General features: G+C 44.1%; 2 protein-coding genes across 9 annotated transcripts in view; one reads left to right on the top strand and one right to left on the bottom strand.

The window, feature by feature from the left end:
• The window catches only part of PASD1 (PAS domain containing repressor 1), a 57893-nt gene extending 52654 nt beyond the window's left edge, over nucleotides 1-5239 (bottom strand). For 7 of the 8 annotated variants that reach the window (XR_009278557.1, XM_058848044.1, XM_058848049.1 and 4 more), the window contains exon 1: nucleotides 4790-5239. The gene's annotated coding sequence lies outside the window, so the exon portion shown is untranslated. The remainder of the gene's footprint in view (nucleotides 1-4789) is intronic. The other variant, XM_058848045.1, reaches the window with a different exon arrangement.
• Nucleotides 4439-15757, top strand: LOC131583708 (uncharacterized). Its single transcript, XM_058848118.1, has 3 exons — nucleotides 4439-4860; nucleotides 5231-5682; nucleotides 8184-15757. Exons 1-3 carry the CDS (start codon nucleotides 4439-4441, stop codon nucleotides 8432-8434), a joined length of 1125 nt encoding a protein of 374 aa, XP_058704101.1. The 3' UTR covers nucleotides 8435-15757.
• Nucleotides 15758-21725: the final 5968 nt, after the last annotated feature.

Below are 21725 nucleotides of genomic sequence, written 5' to 3'. Positions count from 1 at the left end.
ATATGTTAAAAATATGACTACACTGCAGACCAAAGAACTAATTCTGCAAATGTAATTTCCTATCTCCAGGAACTCTCTAATTTAATTGTATAATCTCTTTCATAAGATTATCAAGATCTATCTCAAAACTACCCTAATTGAAAGACTCTTATGCAACTTCAGTCCTTGGGCAGCTACAAACTTTCTTCTAATTCCCCATACAAATTTATTCAGGGCCAATTTATAAAATTTGACCTAGTGCAGATGCTATCTTTTAGCTTATTTTTTTCCTGCCCTCTTGCTATATAGTGTCAAGTGTGTGTAAAATACCCCAATATAGCCTGTTCCTTCATTGGTTCACCTGGCCTGAGCTAAATAACTGATGCTCTTTAACATCACTTTGTACAACAGATGGTCTGTTTGTGTAACCGTATCTCTAGCCCTCCTACTGCTGTAATTTAACATTTTCTTAATGGGAATGTCCAGAATTAAGCAAAACGTCAGTAAACCACTCCAAAAGCAATGTGGAGCTTTTGTATTTTGTATCTTGTATGATGATTTGAACAATGGTCATATCACATTTCCCTGAATTTGTCATATTATTTTCCTTTGGTATCCAGGGATGTCAGTGGTCCCCTTCCCAGCTGTATCTCAGTGCTTGCTCCCACATTTCTTCTGAGCAGCCAGTGCATTCACATCTCTCCCTTCTGTCATGGACAACTGATAAGCTCCTATTTCACACTGGAAATTCTTGTTACTGGTCTCCATGCTTACAACTTTACTTGACTTTGCACTCAGAACTATTAAATGCCACTTTATGTCTATCATTCCCAATCAACACAGTCATCTAAATTCCTTTCATGTGATAATCTTATCCTCCTCTCTACTGACAATACCTCCCAAGTTTTTGTCATCTCACACAGCTCCTGGGCACACACCCAGACCCTGCACACAGGTCAGAGCAGATCCATTCAACAGGTCCAAACCTGGTCCCAAGGGAGCAACACTATCAATCTCCCTCCATCCTGATTACTTTCTCTGAATACCTCTTTCCAATCAGACAACTTTATTTGCATACAATGGTTGTATCTTTTCTTTGGCCAGGTTCTTTTCCACATTTCAATTCTTGTCTTGAACCACCATCTTCATTTTAAGCCATAACATCCTGTGGGGCAATGTATCAAATGCTTGGCTTTAGATAAATGACATTCCTACCCTACCCCACCTAAATAATCTGTTATAGGAAAAAGATGTTAGATTTCTCTAGCACAATCCATCTTTGATAAAATCTTGTTGTAATTTAGCCTGCTTCCTCATTATTTCCATGTCTAATTATTCTTTCCTACAAAACACGTCATGAGATGCTGAGTACTGTTGTGCTCAAACCAGCTGGCCTAACATTTCCTCCATTGTTTTTTTATTTTCTGACTTGCTAGGGACTCCCTGTAATAGACACAAATTCTTGTCCTTTTTTGCATCTGAAGAGCCATGGGAAAACCTTGCTGCAATCTATGCAAGCCTGGTGCCACTTCTTTCAGTATTCTAGGACTGGGATTATTGGCACCTCTTCATTTGTCTCACAAAGATATTTAAGTTTTGCTGTTTTCCCTGGGTTTTTTTGCATCTTTTGCTATGAATAGCTTTTACTTGCCTGCAAATTTCTGAGTAATTACACTCTGTCCCATATTCTACAGAAGGTTTTGTTTTCATGAGAAAGTTGTGTCATTATTTAGAGACATCAGTTCCCCTTCCAGTTTAGGCATGTCTAATTTCAGTTCTGTGCAAATTGACATAGTGCAGGTTTTAGTTGAACCCAAATAAGCTCATTTGAACCAAAATGATGTCATTAGACAAGATCACATCAGATTAATCAAATCACTTTAAAAAAAGACTTAAACTGAATTGGTGTAATTTCCCCATGTAGACAAGGCCAAATACAATAAAGGAATATGAAGTAGGTAAAAGTCTCTCATTAATTGTACACACCTTTGTGGTTTGACTGAATCTGGTGATTCTAAGGCTGGGAAAATGTGCAGCCAGCAAGCTCAGCTGTGCACAGAGCTCTTACTGTGGCCACTTCAGCCTCCCTTAAATCTGGGCTTAAGTGAGATGGGAGTAACAATAAATAGGGTCTTGCAGGACTTCTTTATAGGGACATTGCTCCTTCAGTTTATGGGCCACGGGGCATATAGGCCATACACTTTTGGCCACACCAAAGTAGCAGTGAAACAAGGCAAAAAGAATGGAATGGCCTCAGCCTGGGCTGAGGATGGGACAGAGCTGGTGGAGCTACAGCCAGGTAAGCCCATCACCAGGGCCATGCTGGTGGGCACAGAGCTGCTACTGCAAGAGTCCATTGAGCAGAGCAGGGCCCCAGCTGAGCCAGGACTCAAAAGAAGGATGTCATCCAGGTCCTAACAAATAAATACAGTTGTGGTACCTGCCTGACTTCCCTGACAGAGATTTGTAACTGAAGTGATAGAGAGTTCTATCATTTCAATAATACCAGAAAATACTCGTTCATACTATTTTGGTATTTTGAAGTTTTATTGCTCTGCTTAAAGCCATATTATTTCACTAGGATCTGTAACTGTTCCAGTACAAGCCCTAACACAGTTGTTCTGATATAGGCACACACCTTATTTCTCCAGTCTAGAAAGAGTGATCTATGTTGGCATTAAAACCTTTAACTGTTACATGTAAATCTTGGGAGGCTGAGTAATTTAGGACAAAACAAAGCAACTTCTGCACATAGACAAGCCCTGGCTCCAAACTATAAAGACATCCTACCAATATTTTGATACTACTAATGAGCAGAAGTTGGATTTGATATCCAACTTGTATCTCCACAATATAATGCCACTTCCTCCATCATGAGACTTTAATTATGAACTACTAATTTGCTAATTTTAATCTTTGAGCTGTTTTTGTGTAGTTGATGTATGTCTTAAACCAGAAAGATAATTTAATATATATATATAGTCTCAGTGGCTAAAACCCAGGAGCCATCACGTATCTTACTTAAGTTTGCAGTTTATAGAAGCATTTCAAACCAATTTTACTTTTTCCTCTAATCAAATAACTGTAATCCATAGCTTGGAATGATCAGGATAAGTGAGCAGCAAGCAACCACTCCTAAATCCATTTTCATTCTTCCTATTACCTCTTCCAGAAAAATTCTAAAGATTGTTTACACATGTTTAGCCCAAGAGATATGAATGCCTCCCTTCCACACAAATTTCAACTTCTGGCTTTCTCTGGAGCGTCCTGTCTTCATTAGTGCCTGCTGCATTTGTCAGGGCTCTGTCAGCCGCAGAGCTCCAAGTGCTGTTGTTCTGGTCCTCCCTGGTGCAGCCCTGACACACTGACTTACTCCGATTAGCACGTTACAGGAGAATGATCTCTTTTTTTTTAAAATACAGTTTCTAAAAAACCCAAAATCCAAATGCATTTTTCTGTCTGTATAACTATGCTGAGGGACTGCAACCTAGGAAGTTTATAAAAATTACACAAATTCCCAACCAAAACACCATATTGTCAGACATTCAGTACCAGGGCTTCACACTGCATACTCTTGAAAGTGTCTGCTGCTTCAAACAACATCTGTTAAATCTGTGAGGACTATAAGGACTACATATCAAACACATGAAGATCCAGCTGTCTCTTTAAGCCAAATTCACATTTCCAGAGCTAGGGATTAGCCGGCAGTGATCCAGAAAAATAAGGACAGGGGAGCACCGGCACTCTGTTCAAAAATGAAGGAAGTGACTCCTAAGATTTTCTCATGTATATACCGGAACATCTCATCTCTCTAGTGAAATCAGCACCACAGCTTTCACTGCACACAACAAAATAAACTTCAGCTAATAAACAACCCTACCCTCCCCAGGCAGGTAAAGCATAGGGCATTTTAACACCTTTGATTTCAGGGACATTATTTCCGGGGCCACTCCACTGCTCTAGGAGACAACTTCATTCAGGGATCAGGGGTAGTTGGCACTTGGGTGCCAGTTCTGCTCCCCAAAAAGGGACTGATGTACTGGACTTCCCCAAAATCCACCGAGCAGGGACCTGCTCCGCGATGGCTCAGGAGCCTCCTGCCTTCGGGGACACTTCACAGAGGACTACAGCTCTCCAAACCGCGTGTGACACCTCACTGATGAATCACACAGGGCTCAGCTCCGACCTGTGCTTCCAGTGCGAGCTACCCAGAGCAATCACTTCACAATTTCAGCCGCTAAGGACCAAGGCGTGGAGTTATCATTCACAAATCCATGTCTGGAACATTCTTAATTCTTAATTCCCCACTTATACTGTAAACGTTCTGTAAAATCAAATGACGCAACAATCCTGGTGGGAAGAATGACTTTTCAACCTGGATTTTAGATGCTGTTTTTAGGTGTAAGACTCATTTAGGAGATTTTTCTCCACACTGTTTTCAGCCAAACACATTCCTTGAATGACGAACTTCAAGACAGAACGAGAAGCCTGCGATCAGACCCGTTTCAGTCTCCTGAAAGTCTGTTTCTCTCAATCTCAAATCTCAGCTGCGCTCAGTAGCCCGTGGCTACTGCCGAGCGGCTCCATGCGCCGAGGTCCGTGGGTGCTGAGGGACGGGGATGTCGGTGCCCGGCCTCGGGATTCACCGCGCTCCTGCATCCCGATCCCGGCGTCCCCTTCCCGCCTGCCCTCTACAGTGTCGGCCCCGGACACCCTGCGGTCCGTCCCCTGCCCTGTCTTGACCGATACGGATTTTTTAAGGAAAAAATCAGAGGACTTGCGGCTGTCCGTTTTCCTTTTCATAACTTACCTGCGACCGTACTGGCAGTGTCCGACGGAGGTAGGGCGGAGCGGCGAGTGCCGCGTACCGGCCCTGCAGTGGTAACCCGGGGGTTTTCCAGGGCTGCCGCCGCTCCCTGAGGGCTGCGAGGACCCTCCCTCCTGCACGCCTCACCCCAGTAGGGTTCGCGTCCCCCGGGGCCGTACGTACCGTCTAGGAAGATGAGCGTCCTGGAGCCGCTCTCAGTGCCATGCCCAGTCCCGGCACGGTGCTCCCCCAGCAACAGGGGTTACCGCTCGCCGCGGGGTCCCGCTGCCCGGCGGTGACATGGCATGAGCGCGGGCAGGGCAGGGGGCAGTGCTGAAAAATGCGCTACGTGGGGGTGGGCGCACGGGGGGCGCAGGCTGCGGGCATCCGCGGCGGGACCTGTGAAACTCGACTGTGGCGGCGACCGGTTGTGTAACGCGGCAGGCTGGGCCCGGCCCCCCGGCACTGCACAGGCGCGCTGCTTTCCCGCCGCGCCGCCGCCGGCGCTCGCCGCCGGCGCCCGTGGGCAGAGCGCGGAGCGGAGCTTACGGGAGGTACGCGCGGGGAGCAGCCCACCTCCGCGGGCGCGGGGCCCGGACAGGGTCGGGCAGGTGGCGCGGGCAGCGGCGGTGTCGTATGCCAGGAGGAACTGGGGAAAAGTAGGTCACTGCCGCCGATCCGCGGGTACCGGCCGCGAGGTGGCCCCGGCCGAGGAGTCCTACCGGGACCGGCCCGTCCTCCTTCCGTGCGCGGCTCTCGCCGAGCTCGGCGGAGCAAGGCCGGGCCCCGGCTGCACCGACGGACCCCGCAGCCGTTCTACGCTTCCCGCCAGGCTCGCGGCACCGGTTCCCTCCGCAGCATGAGCTGTGCCCTGACGGGATTAGTCATCCCGTACCGTGAGTCACCCATTTAACATTTGCCGCTTCCTTCCTCATAGGTTTTTTTTTTTGTTTATTCTTTAAATTCCCTTTCTCCACTGTAACTATTTACCGTCCTTTCCAAAGACAGCGGGCAGCTCCTTTCCCCTGCCCGCGACTACAGCCGTGCGTTGCTGCGGGCGCGCAGCCGCAGCCGGCAGCGGTAGGAGCAGCGGGTCCCACCGGCGTTGCCACGGTGCCGCCGGACAGTAGGGCGGGGGCCGCTGCACAGTCGTGCCATGTGGTCCTGCCCATCACCAGAGTCTGGTTTATGTTCCTCTTGTATCTGGAAACAGTAGGTACCAAAGCTGAGGCATTAAGACTGTTCTGAAATCTCTCTTCTCAAGGCACTACCAGATGGGGACCAGCGCTGCAGTGGGAAATCACTGGTTGACGGCACAGCTGGGACGCCTCGGGAGAACATTGCTGGGTCCCTGACTGGACCCAGGCTGCTCTAAGCAGCTTCCAAAACTGAGTTCACTCCCTTACAAACAAGTTAATTTTTGGGGTGCTTTTTTCCCCTCTCCAGCTCCTCTTGGAAAGCTGCTCCTTAACCTATGCAATGCTGGAAGATCTGCTCTGTCTGGGAACATACTGCTGCCTAGTAGGTCTTTGCCACAGTTGGCATCCTTACCACTGGCTTTCTTTGTTCAGCCAAAATTTCTGTTCCTCTCCCAGCCCTTGTTCTGCTGGAGGAAAGGGGCAGGCATACAGGCAGCCTGCATGGCCACATCTCCACATATGCCAGTGCCCCAAAGCACAGCATGGGGGACAAAAGCAGAAGCACAAATGGGACAGTGGACAAAAGACTTTGCTATGAGGTTTTTAATGTGAACCTGATGCCAGTGAAGAAACGGAAGTGACGTTGTTACAGCAATAACCCTGAGGAACAGCAGCTGTTATTGATGAGGACAAGTAAAAGGGCACATTTGCATGCAGTTAATATTTAATATTTACTTTCCTATTGGAGGCAAAGAAAATAGCTTGGTCGTGCTGCCTACCACAAGTGGCAAATCTCTTTTTCTCCCTTAGAGTGGGTTTTTGAGGCATGTGGCCTCGTCTTGCGAAACACAGCAACCCTCCCCTCATTCACGTGGTAAAAATCCTTCTTGCTCACTTTCAGGCGAGATATGAACAGATATCAAATGCAGCGTTTCTCTCCACTTTTACTTGGGTTAAGGTGTGTCTCTGCAGCCTGAAGTGCAGCCCTGTCACAGCAGTGATCATCACCACTGGGATGTCACTGCCTCCCTACATTGGCATGCAGATACACATTTGAGGAAGTAGATGAGGAATGATGAGAACATCGAACTCTGTGACTGATGCACTTTAAGATTAAACACCCACAGATGGATGGGTGGAAGCATAGGTAGGCAGGATGTGGCCCGGAAGGTAGGTTTCCCCTCAAGGTACAAGTGCCACAGCCATTGCCCTGAGTTGTGCTAGGAGCTGGCCAGGGGTGCTGGCAATGCTGGGACCCTTCCATGGCCACCCCCCCCTTCCCACAAACTTGACAGGCACATGAAACAGCATCAACACTGCCTTCTAATAAAGCAAACTGTTCAGAAATACCACTTTGCCTCATTAAAAAACTACTTGCTGACCAGAAATCATGTTTTATTTGAAGTGTTCCAGTCAACATTCCTGCAGCCCCTGGCAGGTAGAGCTAGCAGACTGGAGAAATACAGGGGCCAATCCTCTTGCAGCAATGGTGAAGGAGTTTAACACACTTTCTGCCAAGATCTTTCTAAAAGTTAAGAAAGAATAGGGAAATAGACATTTCTGCCACTTCAGAATTCACACATTGTTCAGCAAGTTGTGGCATTGGGCAGCTTTGGCTGTGGTCAGTGATGTTTTGCATAGCCTCAACTTTGTTTATATTATTAGTTTTTGACAGTGCTGCATTGCAAAGACATGACAGCAGCAATAAAACCAAGAGAGAGCTGGTTTTGGCCAGAAAACATGAACATCAAAGAAAAAAAATTATCTTTGTTGTTCTTATATATAGTCTTGTGTATGTTTTTATATATGCTCTTGTGTGTGAATAGAAGTGTGTATATATAGTATCTATGTATATATATAAATATGTACACACATGTATATACACATTAAACATATACACATTATAGATATATATCTAAAATCCAGCCTGCCCCTGCTGCATTCACCCAGTGGACTGGGAGATCCTGTAGCCTGACAGGCACCACTAAGGAGCAACATAATTAAATACAGAACTAGAAGGATACCTTGGGCTGTATTTTGGAAGATCACACTCCCATTCACCGTCTATCATCCTCAGCAAAGGGTTTTCCAAGCTAGCTTTTAAATTACCCACTGCAAAAATTCCAACACAGGAAATGCTTGCATTGCTTAGTGCTAAGTCACCAACCAGCCCTGGTTCAGAATCAGGCACCTCAGCCTAATTTCCCTTTAAAGTGTGCCCACAAAATTCAACGTGATGTTTTTCCCTTTTCCCACAGTAGTAACCGTGAAGCTTGGGATCATGCAAACGAAAAGGAAAGAGAGGAACAGAGATGACAAAGAGGAAAAAGCACTCTTGCCTTGGTCTGAAGTGGCTGTTTCTGCGCGGGTTCTGTGGTGGCTCTGGGATGCATCCAAGAGCGGAGAGCTGGAGCGGCAAAGCCCACCCAGTCCTCGCCATGGGAGGGTGCGGGCGAGGCCGGCGGGAGCCCCGTTCCCGGCTCTGCCCAAGGCAGGGACACAGTGTTAATTGTGTCAGCGCTATTGCACAACACTGTTGCCTTGACACTGTGTCATGTAAAGATTTTAAACTGCCTCTTTATTAGTCATCCTCTATTCATTTTAATTGTACCTGATAAGCAGGGCCATTTCACCTTTTTCTGTATGCTCTTATTGTGTGTATTTATGTAGCCCAAGAGACTTTCAATCTCTTCCTGTAGTGTTGGTAGATGCAGAGGAATGAGGAGGCATTGCCATCACAGACTGCTGGGGTTCTCACCGGTTTGCTTGCAACGTTTTCATAGCCCTGCTCTCCCAGTGTATCTCCACAGGTCCTTGATCCTGGCACCACAAATGCTCCAACAGAAGATTAGGTTAATGCATGGGAAGCAGTAAGAAGGGATAGGCTGACTGAAACATGCACGTAATTTTTTTTTCAGGATCATGTGCTGTAGGTGTATGCTTAACACCACGGGACTGACTTTGATCTTCTCCCAGGATAGAATTTTCTATGGGTTAAATTCTTGCCTCTGAATTAGGGCATTGGTTATTTAACAAAATCAAAGGTGAGAGATGAATAACTAATTATTTGATTTAATGCAAAGAATACAGTGAAAGTTTATGGAATATTTTAGGCCCACTTACTTGCAACATAAAAATAGACTGCCTGAGAATTTACTTGTGTGAACTCTGTCCCTGAAATTCCTTACCTAGCCTTATCTTTGTGAAGTCTGAAGTTTCACTGAAAGTTCCTGGAAATAGTGCATTTTTCCTTCTGTGGTATTATGACCTTCTCATCCCAAACATCCCCTGTGTTTGCTGTGAGAGAAGGAAGGGCCCTTTGGCCAGGGACAACACTGCCCACCTGTAAGAGCAGTGCAGTCAGGTGACACAGCTGCTTCCCCAGCACCTGGAGCACTGCTGACACTGCACAGACTGTTTGCTTAGAGCACGTCTGCTTCAGGAAAATTACCAGAGTCCTTCTCCATCTGAGGTTGGATTTATTCTCTGGATTTATTTAGTTTCACCTTAGTTTTCCCCATTTAAAAAGACTCAAAGCTAGAATTTAGGCTTAAGCTAGAATCATGTGAGGAGATGGGTAAAATCCCATTCTCAGTTAAGTTCAGAAAAAGGAACAGAAATGCCATTAAAGGCAGAACAAAAAACACATTTACTCCAGTGTGAACAGGATTTCCCCCCTAGCATGAGATCTTGCATTCCTGTGGGCTGAAATGAGCTACTCACTGTCCTACCCAGCATCTTCAAGGACCTCTTGGAATATTTATGCAACTGCTTAAAAGGATTATAAACATACATGAGTGAGTTAATCACCATTTAGGACAAAAGTCTACCTAAGCTTTTGAGAACCAACAGGAATATTTTCATTTTCATCACCCAGGACCTTATTTTGTAGAAAATGGTTTAAGACGGTTCTTATATAGGCAACAGTAGTACCCAAATTTGGTGTGTATTTAACGCTCTGTATTGCCTTGTTCTGGAGTAATACCTTGGCCAGATAAATGAATGCATTTATTTGAAAAGCTAAGAAGTTCCCAAGTCATATTTTTGGTCCTGAAAAAGATCAAAGAATACTTTTCACGTGGCTGATTGTACTTCCAAAAAAATTACTATTTTAGTAAAGGAGAAAAGTGTTCTGTCTTAACTGCAGTATAATATTCTCTAAGTATTCTTGTGACCTGTTACTCTGCCTAACTCAAAGAAGGGAGGGGGGAAACTTGCACAAACGAGAACATGGCTGCCTTCTCCTGCCCATATCCTTACATGAGAGCATACAAGCTAAAGCTCTTTGACCACATTTTAGCTTGATCCCACAGGATAATGTACCTATGAATTAATTTTCTTTGATGTTTGGTTGGTATCTTCTGGAGACTGTGCTGAAGGAAAATTCAGACTGCTGCATATGGGTTAAGTCACCTCTGACTAGTATAATCAGCTACCGAGGAGCCTCTTGAACAGAGACATAAAATAGAAACTTAATAATAATAATTATGTTAAAGGCACAAATCCCCATGAATTCAGCAGAGAGAGGACAAATGAGCAGAGGCAGCACCAGGAAACAGCAGCAGCTGCAGTATTGCCCTTGGATGAAGCACAGAGGAAGAACAGACAAGTCAGTGCAGAATTATTGTCCATCATCTGCAAGTGCATCCTACCTAATAAATAATAGTGGTTACTACTTAGCACATTAAATCCACATTGATAAACATGGATGTTTCCTATTAATACTTATGCTGAGCTTTATTCTGGTACTTGTCCGTTACTTGATTACTTGATCTGTTACTTGATCCCACTTGATACACAGCTGGGAATTGTGCAGTTCAACTATTCCTTGCAATGAAGGTTTCCACTTTTCCTCTCGGGCCTTTACTTAGGGCACATGCAAAGGTAACATCGTCATCTTACATTTTTCAACATCCTGGATTAGAGTAGCAACTGCTGACTCCAAGGCAAAACCCAATGACCTTCTGGCCAAACGTACCAGATGGAAAGCTCCCCTTGTCACCTGGACTTCCTACTACAACCCAGGGTCTGACCAGATACCCAGGATGTACATGTGGGTGACAAAGGACACGCTTGCTGGGAAGGCTGTGCTGGTACAGGAGCTGCCTCCATCCATACCTCCCCATCTCTCTCACATCTACTGTCATTCTCTTCTGTTCTGCTGGACTGGGCTATGACCAAGGGCTTCCAGCTATATCCTAATCTCCTCCCAAAACTGGGTCACTGGGTCAGAAAGTGGCATTACGGTGGCTGTGACTTGCAGGCAGTTCCAGAGGCCCCACTTTTCGCCTGCGCAGCCTTGCTGGTGGGAAAACCTTCCCTCTGCAGAACTTCTACAGCGGGGTGCTGAGATAAGCTACTGCTGATTTCACTTTGTAAGGGAAGCAAAATCTTCCTTTTCATGACTACGTGACTTGTGTGTCCCTTTCCCAGTTCTGTACAAGAAGACATTAAAATCAAGACTATTTAAGATGGATAGGGATGTAGCAGAAAGCAGACAGGGAATTTGTGGGGAGAAGACAGTGGGGTTGACACTTCTACCACACTATGATTGGCAAACACCTAAAAAACAATACAAATATATTTGTATATGCACCTAATACCATGCATACTCACCTCAAACAACCACTAAAGGCCAGGCATAGCTTGACAATCAGATTATAAATGTCAAGCAGTGGCTTTTTTGGCATAAGCTGTACCAGTGGTTCTTTAGAACTAAGCAGCCTGATGGTCTTGAGAGACCACTGACAACACAGCCCAGACACTGGCAAGGACGGAAACCTGAAGCAAAAGCCCCAGGGCAGAGCTCTCCAAATACCTCCCTTAATGTCTTTTAGGATACACAGAAAAGAAAATGTGTGTCCTTCAACCCAGGTGCACCAAAGTCAACAGGGTTCTTGGGTAATTTCCACTGTTTTCCTTCTGCCTTTCTTTAAATCACTGAAACTTTCTAAATAATTTCCTGAACGCATAAAACAGGTGGACTGATACTCAACAGACACTTTGCCCTGAGTGCAGGATGGACTGAAAGCCTCACGTGTTGCTAAGGCTGTGCCACTCTGCTCATACCTAAACAAAAGCAAGTTAAATTGCAAGTCTATGAGATTTTATTACTGTTTTACCACAAAATGATACTGGAATGTGCAAAAAATATTCAGAATTGTGTAGGATGTTACTGCACTCTCTACTCACAGAAAAGCCCATGGTTTTTCTGGGCACAGGGGAGGTGCTGAACACCATCAGTGAATTGATTATAGTACTAGAAACTAGTATTATGTGACAGATTTTGTCTACAAGCAGTGTTGCAAAAAGTCATCCCCAATAAGAGGAAATGAACCTCTGACTAACTCGGAGAAATCAGGTTCATTATGCAGCTCTAAGTGATGGCATTTTTGTGTGTCTATAGAAAATGAGTATACGAGACATTTGGAATTTCCTTATCTAAATAGGAATATCGAGGTCTGTTTTGCTCAGGGTTTGTAAAAGAGAGATTGGGATTGAAGAGTGGAGCTATCTAGTGAGCATGTTTTCATGAAACTCAGGAAGTATTTTGCAGAAGTAAGACCCATGAAAAAAGCACTGCATTTTTGGACTCAGCTCTTTACTGTCCCAGATACTGTGGTGATCATGAGGGCAGTCATGTGCTGCCACACTTCTCATCCTGATTCCAAGCCTTCACTGCCCTGACTGTCTTAGCAGCAGTTTCTGGTTCTCTCCTCATTAAGAAACCCACTCTCACTAATTCCAGAAGAGCACCCATCTTCCCTGGCAAGCCAAGCAGCACCTTCCCAGCACATTTGCAGGCAGCCAGATGAGCTTGGTGAGGTCTGTGGTGTGGATCTGTTTTTTTTAGTTTCAGCACAGTATGCAAACAATATAGTTCTGCAGAATAGAGCCTGAGGGTTCTCAGAGCACTGGAAACCACTTTTAGGAAAATGCTAGCTTACAACAAACTTCATTTCAATAAAGCAAAAGGCTGTCCTTCTTTGGACCATCACTGCTGTCATAGTGACATCTAGTTTCCCTGAGTTTTCACCCTTCCCTTGTCTATTTAATACATTCACCCACCAGTTGCTGTGCTAGTTTTCAGAATAAGTCATTTCAGCTGAGGAAAAATATGAGGAAGAGACTCCAATTTTTATTTTTTTTTAAAGTTCATTGTTTCTTCTAGAGCTTCAGTCATTTCAGTGGCAACACTTTGGGTGACCTGCATTAGACAGCACTCGCACTACAAAAGCAGCACTCACTGTGTGTTTGCTGCCCTGTCATCATCTCCTTCAGTGAATTCAGACACCATACAGTACCACATACCCAGCACAGATAGTGTCACTAGCACAGCAACTGGTGGGTGAATCATAATGAAACTATGAAATGGAAACCTGTCACAAGCCAAAGGAAACACTTGCTTTTCAGTGGAATGTTTAATCTCCATACAAGGGCCAAAGTTAAGGATGTTGGTGAGATAATTAACTTGTGCCCTGGTCACTAAATATAGCTTTTTATGTTACATACATATGCTACACTTATTTACTGCATAAAAAGTTGATGGTTCTGTTGCCATGGGAAATATGAATACTTGCCATGACAACTGCAGCAGAATGTGGCACATAATCCACTTCATAAAGAGCATCTTCCAAAGCAACCACTCCCATTCATACATCCTACAAAATTCTGCATCTTTGAGAGCAATTCAATGTGTATTTTTCAGGCACAGTGGTTAATCTGTAGTTTACTGTGGCATATTTCCTTGTAATATTATATAATTATAATATTATTTATTACTTGGTTCTTACATACCCCTTCCAGTAATACATCTGAAAGCACTTTGCAAAGGTAATCTTTACAAAAAACTTCTCAGTTTATTTTACAGATGAGCAATTCAGGCAAAAAAAATTCATGAGTCCCCACAGAACAGCAGGATCAGGACTAGTGTTTGCACCCACATCACTTGGGCCAGGAACAGGAGCATGGCTCTCATTGCAAGAAGGTGGAATGAATTCTCCAGCCAAAATCTGCACCATCAGGGCAGAACAGCTGCTGGGGAAAACTTCAGTGAGCCCAGTGCATCTGTACTTCCCATCAGACAGGAACAACATGCCACAGTGATCTTCTTGACCTGGTTTGGGGTGCACCGCGGTAGCTGCATGACTGCTGGACACTCTAGGCAGTTTGGGCATGGAGGGAGGAGCCCTGTGCCAGCCAGACCACTGCAGAGAAAGTATTGTATTCCCTGTAGCACTTTTTTCCAGAAGATGCTTCTGAAAACATCTTTCCCCATTCACATAGAGGAGCTGTGCATGGTGCTGCTGATCAGAGCTGTGCACTCTAAAATAAAGCACACACTGTCTTTGCTGTGTTCATCTTGGTCAACCTGCAGCTTCAAGCATCCTGCAAACTTGCACTGCCCTTTGGCAGATGGGCTTCCTCATGCCAAACCTCATGCTGCTCCCCAACAGGCACAGCCAGTGACACTGGCAAGCAAACACCACCAGTTTGGGTGGCCAGGTTGCACTTACTTCATCCTAAGAACTCACTGAAGGCCTGCCTGCATGGTCCACTAGTGAAGCATGAAGTTTTCTAAAATTATTTGCCTTAAAGTAATGTCTGGAGGAAAAAAAAAGGAAAACAATTTTGTTCAAGAATTATCAGTAACGTGGAACACCAAGAATGTGCCTGGAGTAAATATGTGACTGAGAAAACCATTACCAACCCAGACGATGATTAACCTTGCTATTTACTTCTTAACCTTGCCAGACATTCAAAATTGCATAATAAGGGTCATCTCTCCTTTATCACAAGATTTAGCCTAGAGGGAAACTCTCTCTATTTAAGTTACCAATGTTAATGATGTTGCTTTTGACTTTGGATCTATTTCCCTACTTTAAAAAACATATTGACAACTTTTTTCCACTGTTTAATTTGTGTAGTCACAGTAATTAAATACGAATCTTCAAATATTGTTTGACATGTTGTATACTTATCATCAGTGAAACAGGCTTCTGCCCATTTTCATAATTATTGCTCTTCAGATAAAAATGGTTATGTGCTGAAAGACTGACAATTTTCTCCTTTTAGTTAAGTTCTCAGTTGTTTGCCCTTTTGGCAGTGCTGCATAGAAATTATGTTTCATAATTAAATTAATTTCCATTTGCAAATGGAGACAATAATTTACTTTCCAATTTTTATTTTTTTTTAAATTTACTTTTAATTGTTTCTTAATATAGAGGCCCAGGGGCCTGTTGCTGGGGTGCCTCGACTCTGGAGGGGGTGGCACAGGACAGGGCAGACACCCTTCCAGATTAGGATGGGGAAAACCTTGTTCCCAATAGTCTTTTGCAGCCACATACTGGTGCCTTCTGGGCTGGTGTTCTAGTGGTTTGTGGAAATTGGTGTCACCCTTGTTCAGCTCCTGTTTGCCATTTATGTACCCTTCCTAGAATGTTCTTCCTTCCCTTAACCCCTATTGGCTCTGTTTGGCACATTGTTCCACCCCTGTTATCCCCTTGGTTCTCCTGGTCTTTAGCCACTCCACTGTACCACTTTCCCTTGTCCCTATTGGACCTTGAACCTCAGAGCCACTCCTTTTTCCACCTATTGAACCCAGAGCTCTCAGACCAGGTCTTGTTCTCATCCCTGAACCTATTTGAGGCTGTGTTCAATAAACTAGTTGTCGGAGTACCAAATGAGAACCTATTCCTTTGTTTTAAATTTTCAGCATTTTCTATGGTGTGCTCTGGGCTCAGAGACGCGGGTCACTCTCTGGGATCTTGTTGCAGCACACACTGTAACATCTTAAGATGGGGACTCCAATGCATACTGCAAGGAACCAACATATCCCTTACTGGCATCTTAGGAAACACATCTGCTCATGTGCAGCCCTGAATGAGTAACAGGACCATATGTATGTCCTGGATATGATTGATGGTTGATTATGGTGGCCTTGATGGCCAAGAAAGTTTTGCCTGACTGATGTCTTTAATTCTTCCTGCTTGCGTGGGTGCCAAATTTTGGAAAGAATTAACAGTGACTTCAGGCTTTTGGTCAAATTGAAGGGTTGGGTTTTTTTTCATCTCCACGCTGAGCACTTTTACATAATGGCTGCCCACCAACTCCATGTATTTTCTTCAACTCGTATTTCCTGGACAGACCAGCTTTGCACTAAAGAGGAAAGATGACAGGAGAAGTACTTTTAGGCACCCATAAACCCTGGCAGGAGCAGCCTGTGTGGTTTCCATGCCTCAGAAGTGCTCTCCATCCCAACTCCCTAAGCAAGAGGCTGACTAAATTTTACCTGTCCATCAGTCATGCTGTTACACAAGAAGTTCTCAGTCTCTGCCTAACTGTTTATGTATTTGTATCTGCTCAGAAACCTTTCTAGCTGTCTTCTTCTCAGTAAATAAACATGTAGCTTCTTGTGAACAAAGTCTTATCAGATTGAAGAAGCCTCTTAAGAATGGTTGAGCTAAGAGAACTAGTACAAAAAAAGCTGCAGACAGGTTGAAATACTTAAAGTGATAAGCCCAAATGATTTTTTTCACTAAAAATCAGTATTTCATTTTAGGGGCCAGATTACACTTTCATTTATAAAGTGAGAAAGGAACAGGCTGTTGCTGTTGCATGTGCCCTTCATAAACCCTCAGCAAGTACAGTCTCTGTTTCTCACCACCCCATGTTTCTGGGTTCTCTCAGATAGGGTGCTACATGGGCACTGCAGTAGCTCCTCAGTGCATCTGGTGATGGTGCTGAGAGCTCAGGGGCCTCAGTGATGGGACCAAAGGAGGAGAGAGATTAAAAGCATGATCTTTACATTAGGAGGCAACAAGGAGTTTTTCCCAGCCATGATAAAGCCCAAGCTTTTTATTTTCTGCCTGTGTATGCCTGGGACTCACTGCTCCTGCCTGGACTGGAGCAAAAGCTGTCCTGATTCATCCAGGCCTGCGGCTCCTGCCCTCCTGGTGGGAAGATGCAGCACATGGTCTCTTGCAGCTCCTGCACTTCTCATCACATGTCTCAGGGTTTCATCACAGCCCCTAAGAGCTAGGAGAGCATTTCTTCATTTCATAGAAGTCAGATCAGTCCTCTTTGAAAAGCAGCTTTCATCACTGATTAGTTACTGTGAGACTACACCTTTGGGTTTTTTGGTTTTTTTTTTTTATATCTTCATACTCAGTACAGGTTAGAGTTACAGCTGCTGGTGAATATGGGCAAGCCTCAACTTTTCAACAGGTTTCCTCTAAAATAACGACTTACAGTCTGAGGTACCGAACCAATGGATTTTGTAATTTCCTGCTAGTCACAGGCAAAACCCATTGTCCACATGAACATCAGGGGCTTTGCTATCACAAAGCACAAACACAAAACACACAGGGGCTAGGGACCAGTGAAATGATCTCTGAGGAACATCTCCTCCTTCCTCCATGAAGGCCTGGAGATCTCCCTGTGCATGGCCAGCATTCAGCTTCACGTTTCTATTTCAGGTCTTGGCTGCTGGAGCTGGGTGGAGCAGTTGACCAGTTTACCTCCTGTATTGCCAGGATCAGGGCTTGAATGAGGGCAAGCTGGCTGTGACCCAGCCCAGATAAGTCTAAGGTTGTACTGACTAGTTGGGGAAGAGAGGGAGCTGGGAGAACTTCTGCTCTCTATGACAATAGCTTGCTTTTTATTGTTCAGATTTCCAGACCCAGAGGCCTTAGTGTACTGGCTTCTGCCCATCAATTAATTATGAGAAGAATGAGAGATGGTCTGTTTGCTTTTTTTGGGGCTGTTTTTCTGGATCAGAGGGTAGAGACCATTCTTTTGTACATGGGTATTTCCCATGACCTTTAAAAGTCTTCTTCAACCCAAACTATTCCATGATTCTGTGATCCTATGATTTAATGTCTCTCTATCATTTTGCTTGACCTAACAAACAAGAGCCCAGATGCAAATTCTAGAAACAAATATAGATTTTTTCACAGAACAAAACTGCCTGGGTGGAACTCAACCTCATCATGGTTGCTTATTTCAACATGGCCTCTAAAGCTGAAAAGAGTTGCCTTGGAGAGTGTTTTGGAATAATATGCACTGTGGCCCAGTAAAGACGAAATTTGCGTAAGTCTGACATATGTAAAAATAAGGCTGAACAACCAGGCAGTTACTACAAAAATGGTATTGCTTACACTTCCCAGATGGTGAGGTGTCTCTTCTTTCATGAAGTTGGGTGGAGAGAGAACTTAATCGCATTTTTTTTAAAATCCTCTCAGAATGGTAATAAAAGGGACCTTTGCTTCTCTGTCCTCATAAAACAGATAATGGGCAAAATTTTAAAGGGAAATAAGCATTTGTGAATATCAATTCTCTTCTGGGAGAGATAACTATGTGCTGTGAAGGAACTCTGTTGCTTAGGCTCCCCTGCATGTTGGAGGACCAGATTTTATTTTTGGGACTTCAGGACCTGAGCTTTATTTTAAGATTAGCTTGGAAGGTATAACCAAGGTTTTCAGCCAGGTGTATGACTACATTTTATGTGCAATTTGAAATGGGAGTAAATAGAGCTATATCCTCTGATTGAACAAAAAGACAACAGAAATCTTCAGGCAGAATTCTCCTTAGATCTACCAAGGCTGCACACAGTGATAGCAAAGAACAGCATCTTCTGTGCTGCTTGCAGGAAGAATGCAGCTTGAAAACAGATACCTGAAGTATGTATCTTAGATGAATATATTTAGTCTAGAAGTGTTCCAGACTGAGAAGTGATCATGCAAAATACGTTTTCCTTTCCAGTATTATTTTATTAAATAAGGAGGAAATTTTTATCCTACTTATTATCACAGATAATCTGGTTAAAGTGAGGATGAAGGAGTAGATCTGAGTGTGCATTCATAAGAAGTATTGTGACATACAGTGTACTCAAACTTTTAGATCTTAGTTTCTGGTTCAATGGTTAATAAATCAAGCAGAGCTTTTAGTGTTAACCATTTTTTGGGGAAAGGAACAGTCTAACTTCAGCAGTTTGAAACTTCTTCAATTAGTTAATCAGGTAGAATTTTCAGTGAAAATTATCAGGTGTTAATTTTCAGTGAAAGGTGATACCTAAAGCTTCAGAGGGTTCATTGTTTTGTTTGAAGGAAGTATGTAAGTGTGTGAAAAATTGCATGTAAAAGAGAGAGATCTCTGGAGATTTTAGAAGATCCATACTAAGGAGGGAAGGGAGAGGCTCCCAAGGCTCATACCAGCAGATACACTTGTGCAGAGTGTTGCCATCAGTGCTGTCAGGACATTGGTGTGTGCCCATCAACTCCTTACATTGCTTCACATGTACCACACTACTGGTGCCTGCTGTTACCACCACACCAAATGGAGGGCTTTTCTTAAGAACACACTTCCAGGTGTTACTACAGCACCACAAGTTTGCAAAATATGTAGATCATTGCTAATGCAGGAACATATTTCAGGCACCATCAAAATTAATCAATATCCTTTAATATGGGACACAACTGTCCTAGTTTGAGAAGTCTAATGTAGACAGCCTTGAGTAGCCTATCTTTATCCTTCTCCAAAAGGACAAGTTGAGTCCTAAATTCATCTGATGTAAAGGATGAAGTGCAGAGGATACTAGAGCAAAGTAAATCACAGAATCATGGAATGGCTGGGGAGAAAGGGACCTTTGGAGATCATAGAGTCCATCTCCTCTGCTAAAGTAGGTTCACCCTGGTTTGCACAGGGTTGCATCCAGGAGGGTTTTGAATATCAGAGAAGGAGGCACCAAAACGTCTTTTGGCAGCATAGCATATATTCAGAACAGAACACATTTTTTAGTTTCTTGGTGACTCCATTACAGAATAAAATTAATAGACTCAATACAAAAGTGCCATGGAGCAGGCAGCACTATGGCAAATCAGAACCATAGGATCTGGCAGAGAATAAGCACCACTGAACATTTAAAAACTAAGCAGAGGAACATACTTTCATGTGGTAACAGAGAATAGGGTGAGGTTTGGCCTGATAAAATTGGCTGGCTTGGTTTGGCTGGCTCTTTGTCTAAATATATTATTATGCTCATGTCAGCTGACAATTATATTTTCATCACTCATTACATGCATCGCTCAGAAGTTGCTTCCTTCAGTCACTGAGTACCATCCCAGGGAATACTCCACCAGACCCATCTCAGGAACTTCTGCTGCTTAACATCCCTTCTCCAAAGCCAGGAACCCACCTCTTCTGTAAAACTAGACCACTTTTGCACCAGGAGGACTGGATCTGCATTTCCTTTCCCTTTGCCAGGGCTCTGGGTGTCTCCATCTCACTGTGCCTGGTAAGTCAAACTTGCTCCACAGTTCCACTGAGAAAAATGATTATGCTGCATGGGAAATCCTGCCTCACTGAGTGTTCCTGCTTAGGCATTGCCTCTGCCACAGACAGGTGTCCCTGCCCAGGGGTGGCACTTCCCTTCCTCTGTCCCTTGAGGTGGTTCCCAAACCTGGCTCACTGCAGCTGCCACCTGAAGCCTGTGGCACAGCATCTGTGTATGTAGAGTGCCAGAGAAGGAAAGGGTTTGCTTCATGCCAGAAATCACTTGGTTTTGCAGGCATTTAAGGCATGGTGTGCAAGTGGGGTTTGCAGTGCTTCACTTGTGCCAAAAGGCAGTTGAAGAGTTTGTGTTTGGACAGATCTATCTCTGCACAGAAGACATTGCGATGAACAGGGTGAGGGACTATGGACAAACCACCCCAAGAGCCATAAGCAAGTGGCTGCCAGCTTTACATATTACAATGTATCACCTACTGACAAGAAAAACTTCCCTAGCAGGGTTACTTATTCTCTAGGATAAACTCCTATTCTCCGTGAGGATTTCATAAACACTTCCTGGGTGGGCAAGCAGACACTAGAAAGACAACGATGACACAATATAATGAAAACAATTTAGGGATTGCTTAGCACAGAGTGAAGGACACAAGAACTCAGCAAGTTTGAAACACTACTGTAATAACAAAGAACACAAGTCAGAGGAGTCTTTTCCTTGTATCACTGCAAAAATCTGGTCTCTCAGATGGCTCTGTTAAAGTTGGTTTTACACTGGGAATAGCCATTGGCAGAATGACAGCTCCTTAATATTATTGGCACATTTGGTTTGTCATTGTTTAATTAATACTAGAACTATTTATAGCTGCAGTCATGAAGGATGTTAAAGTTTTAAGAACTACTTGCAAAATCTAGATCCATGAAATTTCCTCTCATTTTTTGCTGTCCAAAAATTTTTTTAAACCCTCCTAATATCTCTGACCTCTCCAGGCTGAAATTTGGAGGTAGGATGGCTCCATAAATGCATTGGAAAATAATACTTAGTAATGGACAAACCTGAATCAATGTGTCCTCTCAGCTCCTTTGGGATGTGGGTTAGCCAGCAAAGCCAGAAATTGTGCAATCGCTGAATTGCCTGGCTGCAATACTGCCCAAGTCCAGCATGCAGGGAGGTGGCTGTTTGTGCCTGTGCAGTGGGGGGAAGTGCCCATTCTGAATCAAATTTAAAAATTCTTTCTCAGCACTCCTGCGATACACATGATGATGATTGTGCCTGATGGCTTCAGCTTGGAAAGCTGGTGGGACAAGTCTAGGAAGGAACTGACCCACAAGAGGCCTTGCACCATGTGTAGTGTAACATGACCCCTCTCTTCTCACCCATTCTCCTGACTGTGCAATTGTGCATCCTGATGTCTGACAGCAGCTGTTTTTTCAATAATAAAGCACATATAAATAGCCCGTGGAAGGTGGATGAGACTGATGGGGGCCCAAGTACACTAGCCCTATGCACAGAAAAAACT

This window comes from Poecile atricapillus, chromosome 12, assembly GCF_030490865.1.
Source record: "Poecile atricapillus isolate bPoeAtr1 chromosome 12, bPoeAtr1.hap1, whole genome shotgun sequence".
Lineage (NCBI taxonomy): Eukaryota > Metazoa > Chordata > Aves > Passeriformes > Paridae > Poecile > Poecile atricapillus.
This window is presented reverse-complemented; position numbering and strand designations above follow the sequence as displayed.

Excerpts from the sequence above, each read along its gene's own strand:
- LOC131583708 (XM_058848118.1), top strand. The coding sequence starts at position 4,439 with ATGACGAACTTCAAGACAGAACGAGAAGCCTGCGATCAGACCCGTTTC. Across the intron at positions 4,861-5,230 it reads CGCGTACCGGCCCTGCAGTG|GCTGGGCCCGGCCCCCCGGC; the intron begins GTAACCCGGGGG and ends GTAACGCGGCAG. Across the intron at positions 5,683-8,183 it reads GGGATTAGTCATCCCGTACC|TAGTAACCGTGAAGCTTGGG; the intron begins GTGAGTCACCCA and ends CTTTTCCCACAG.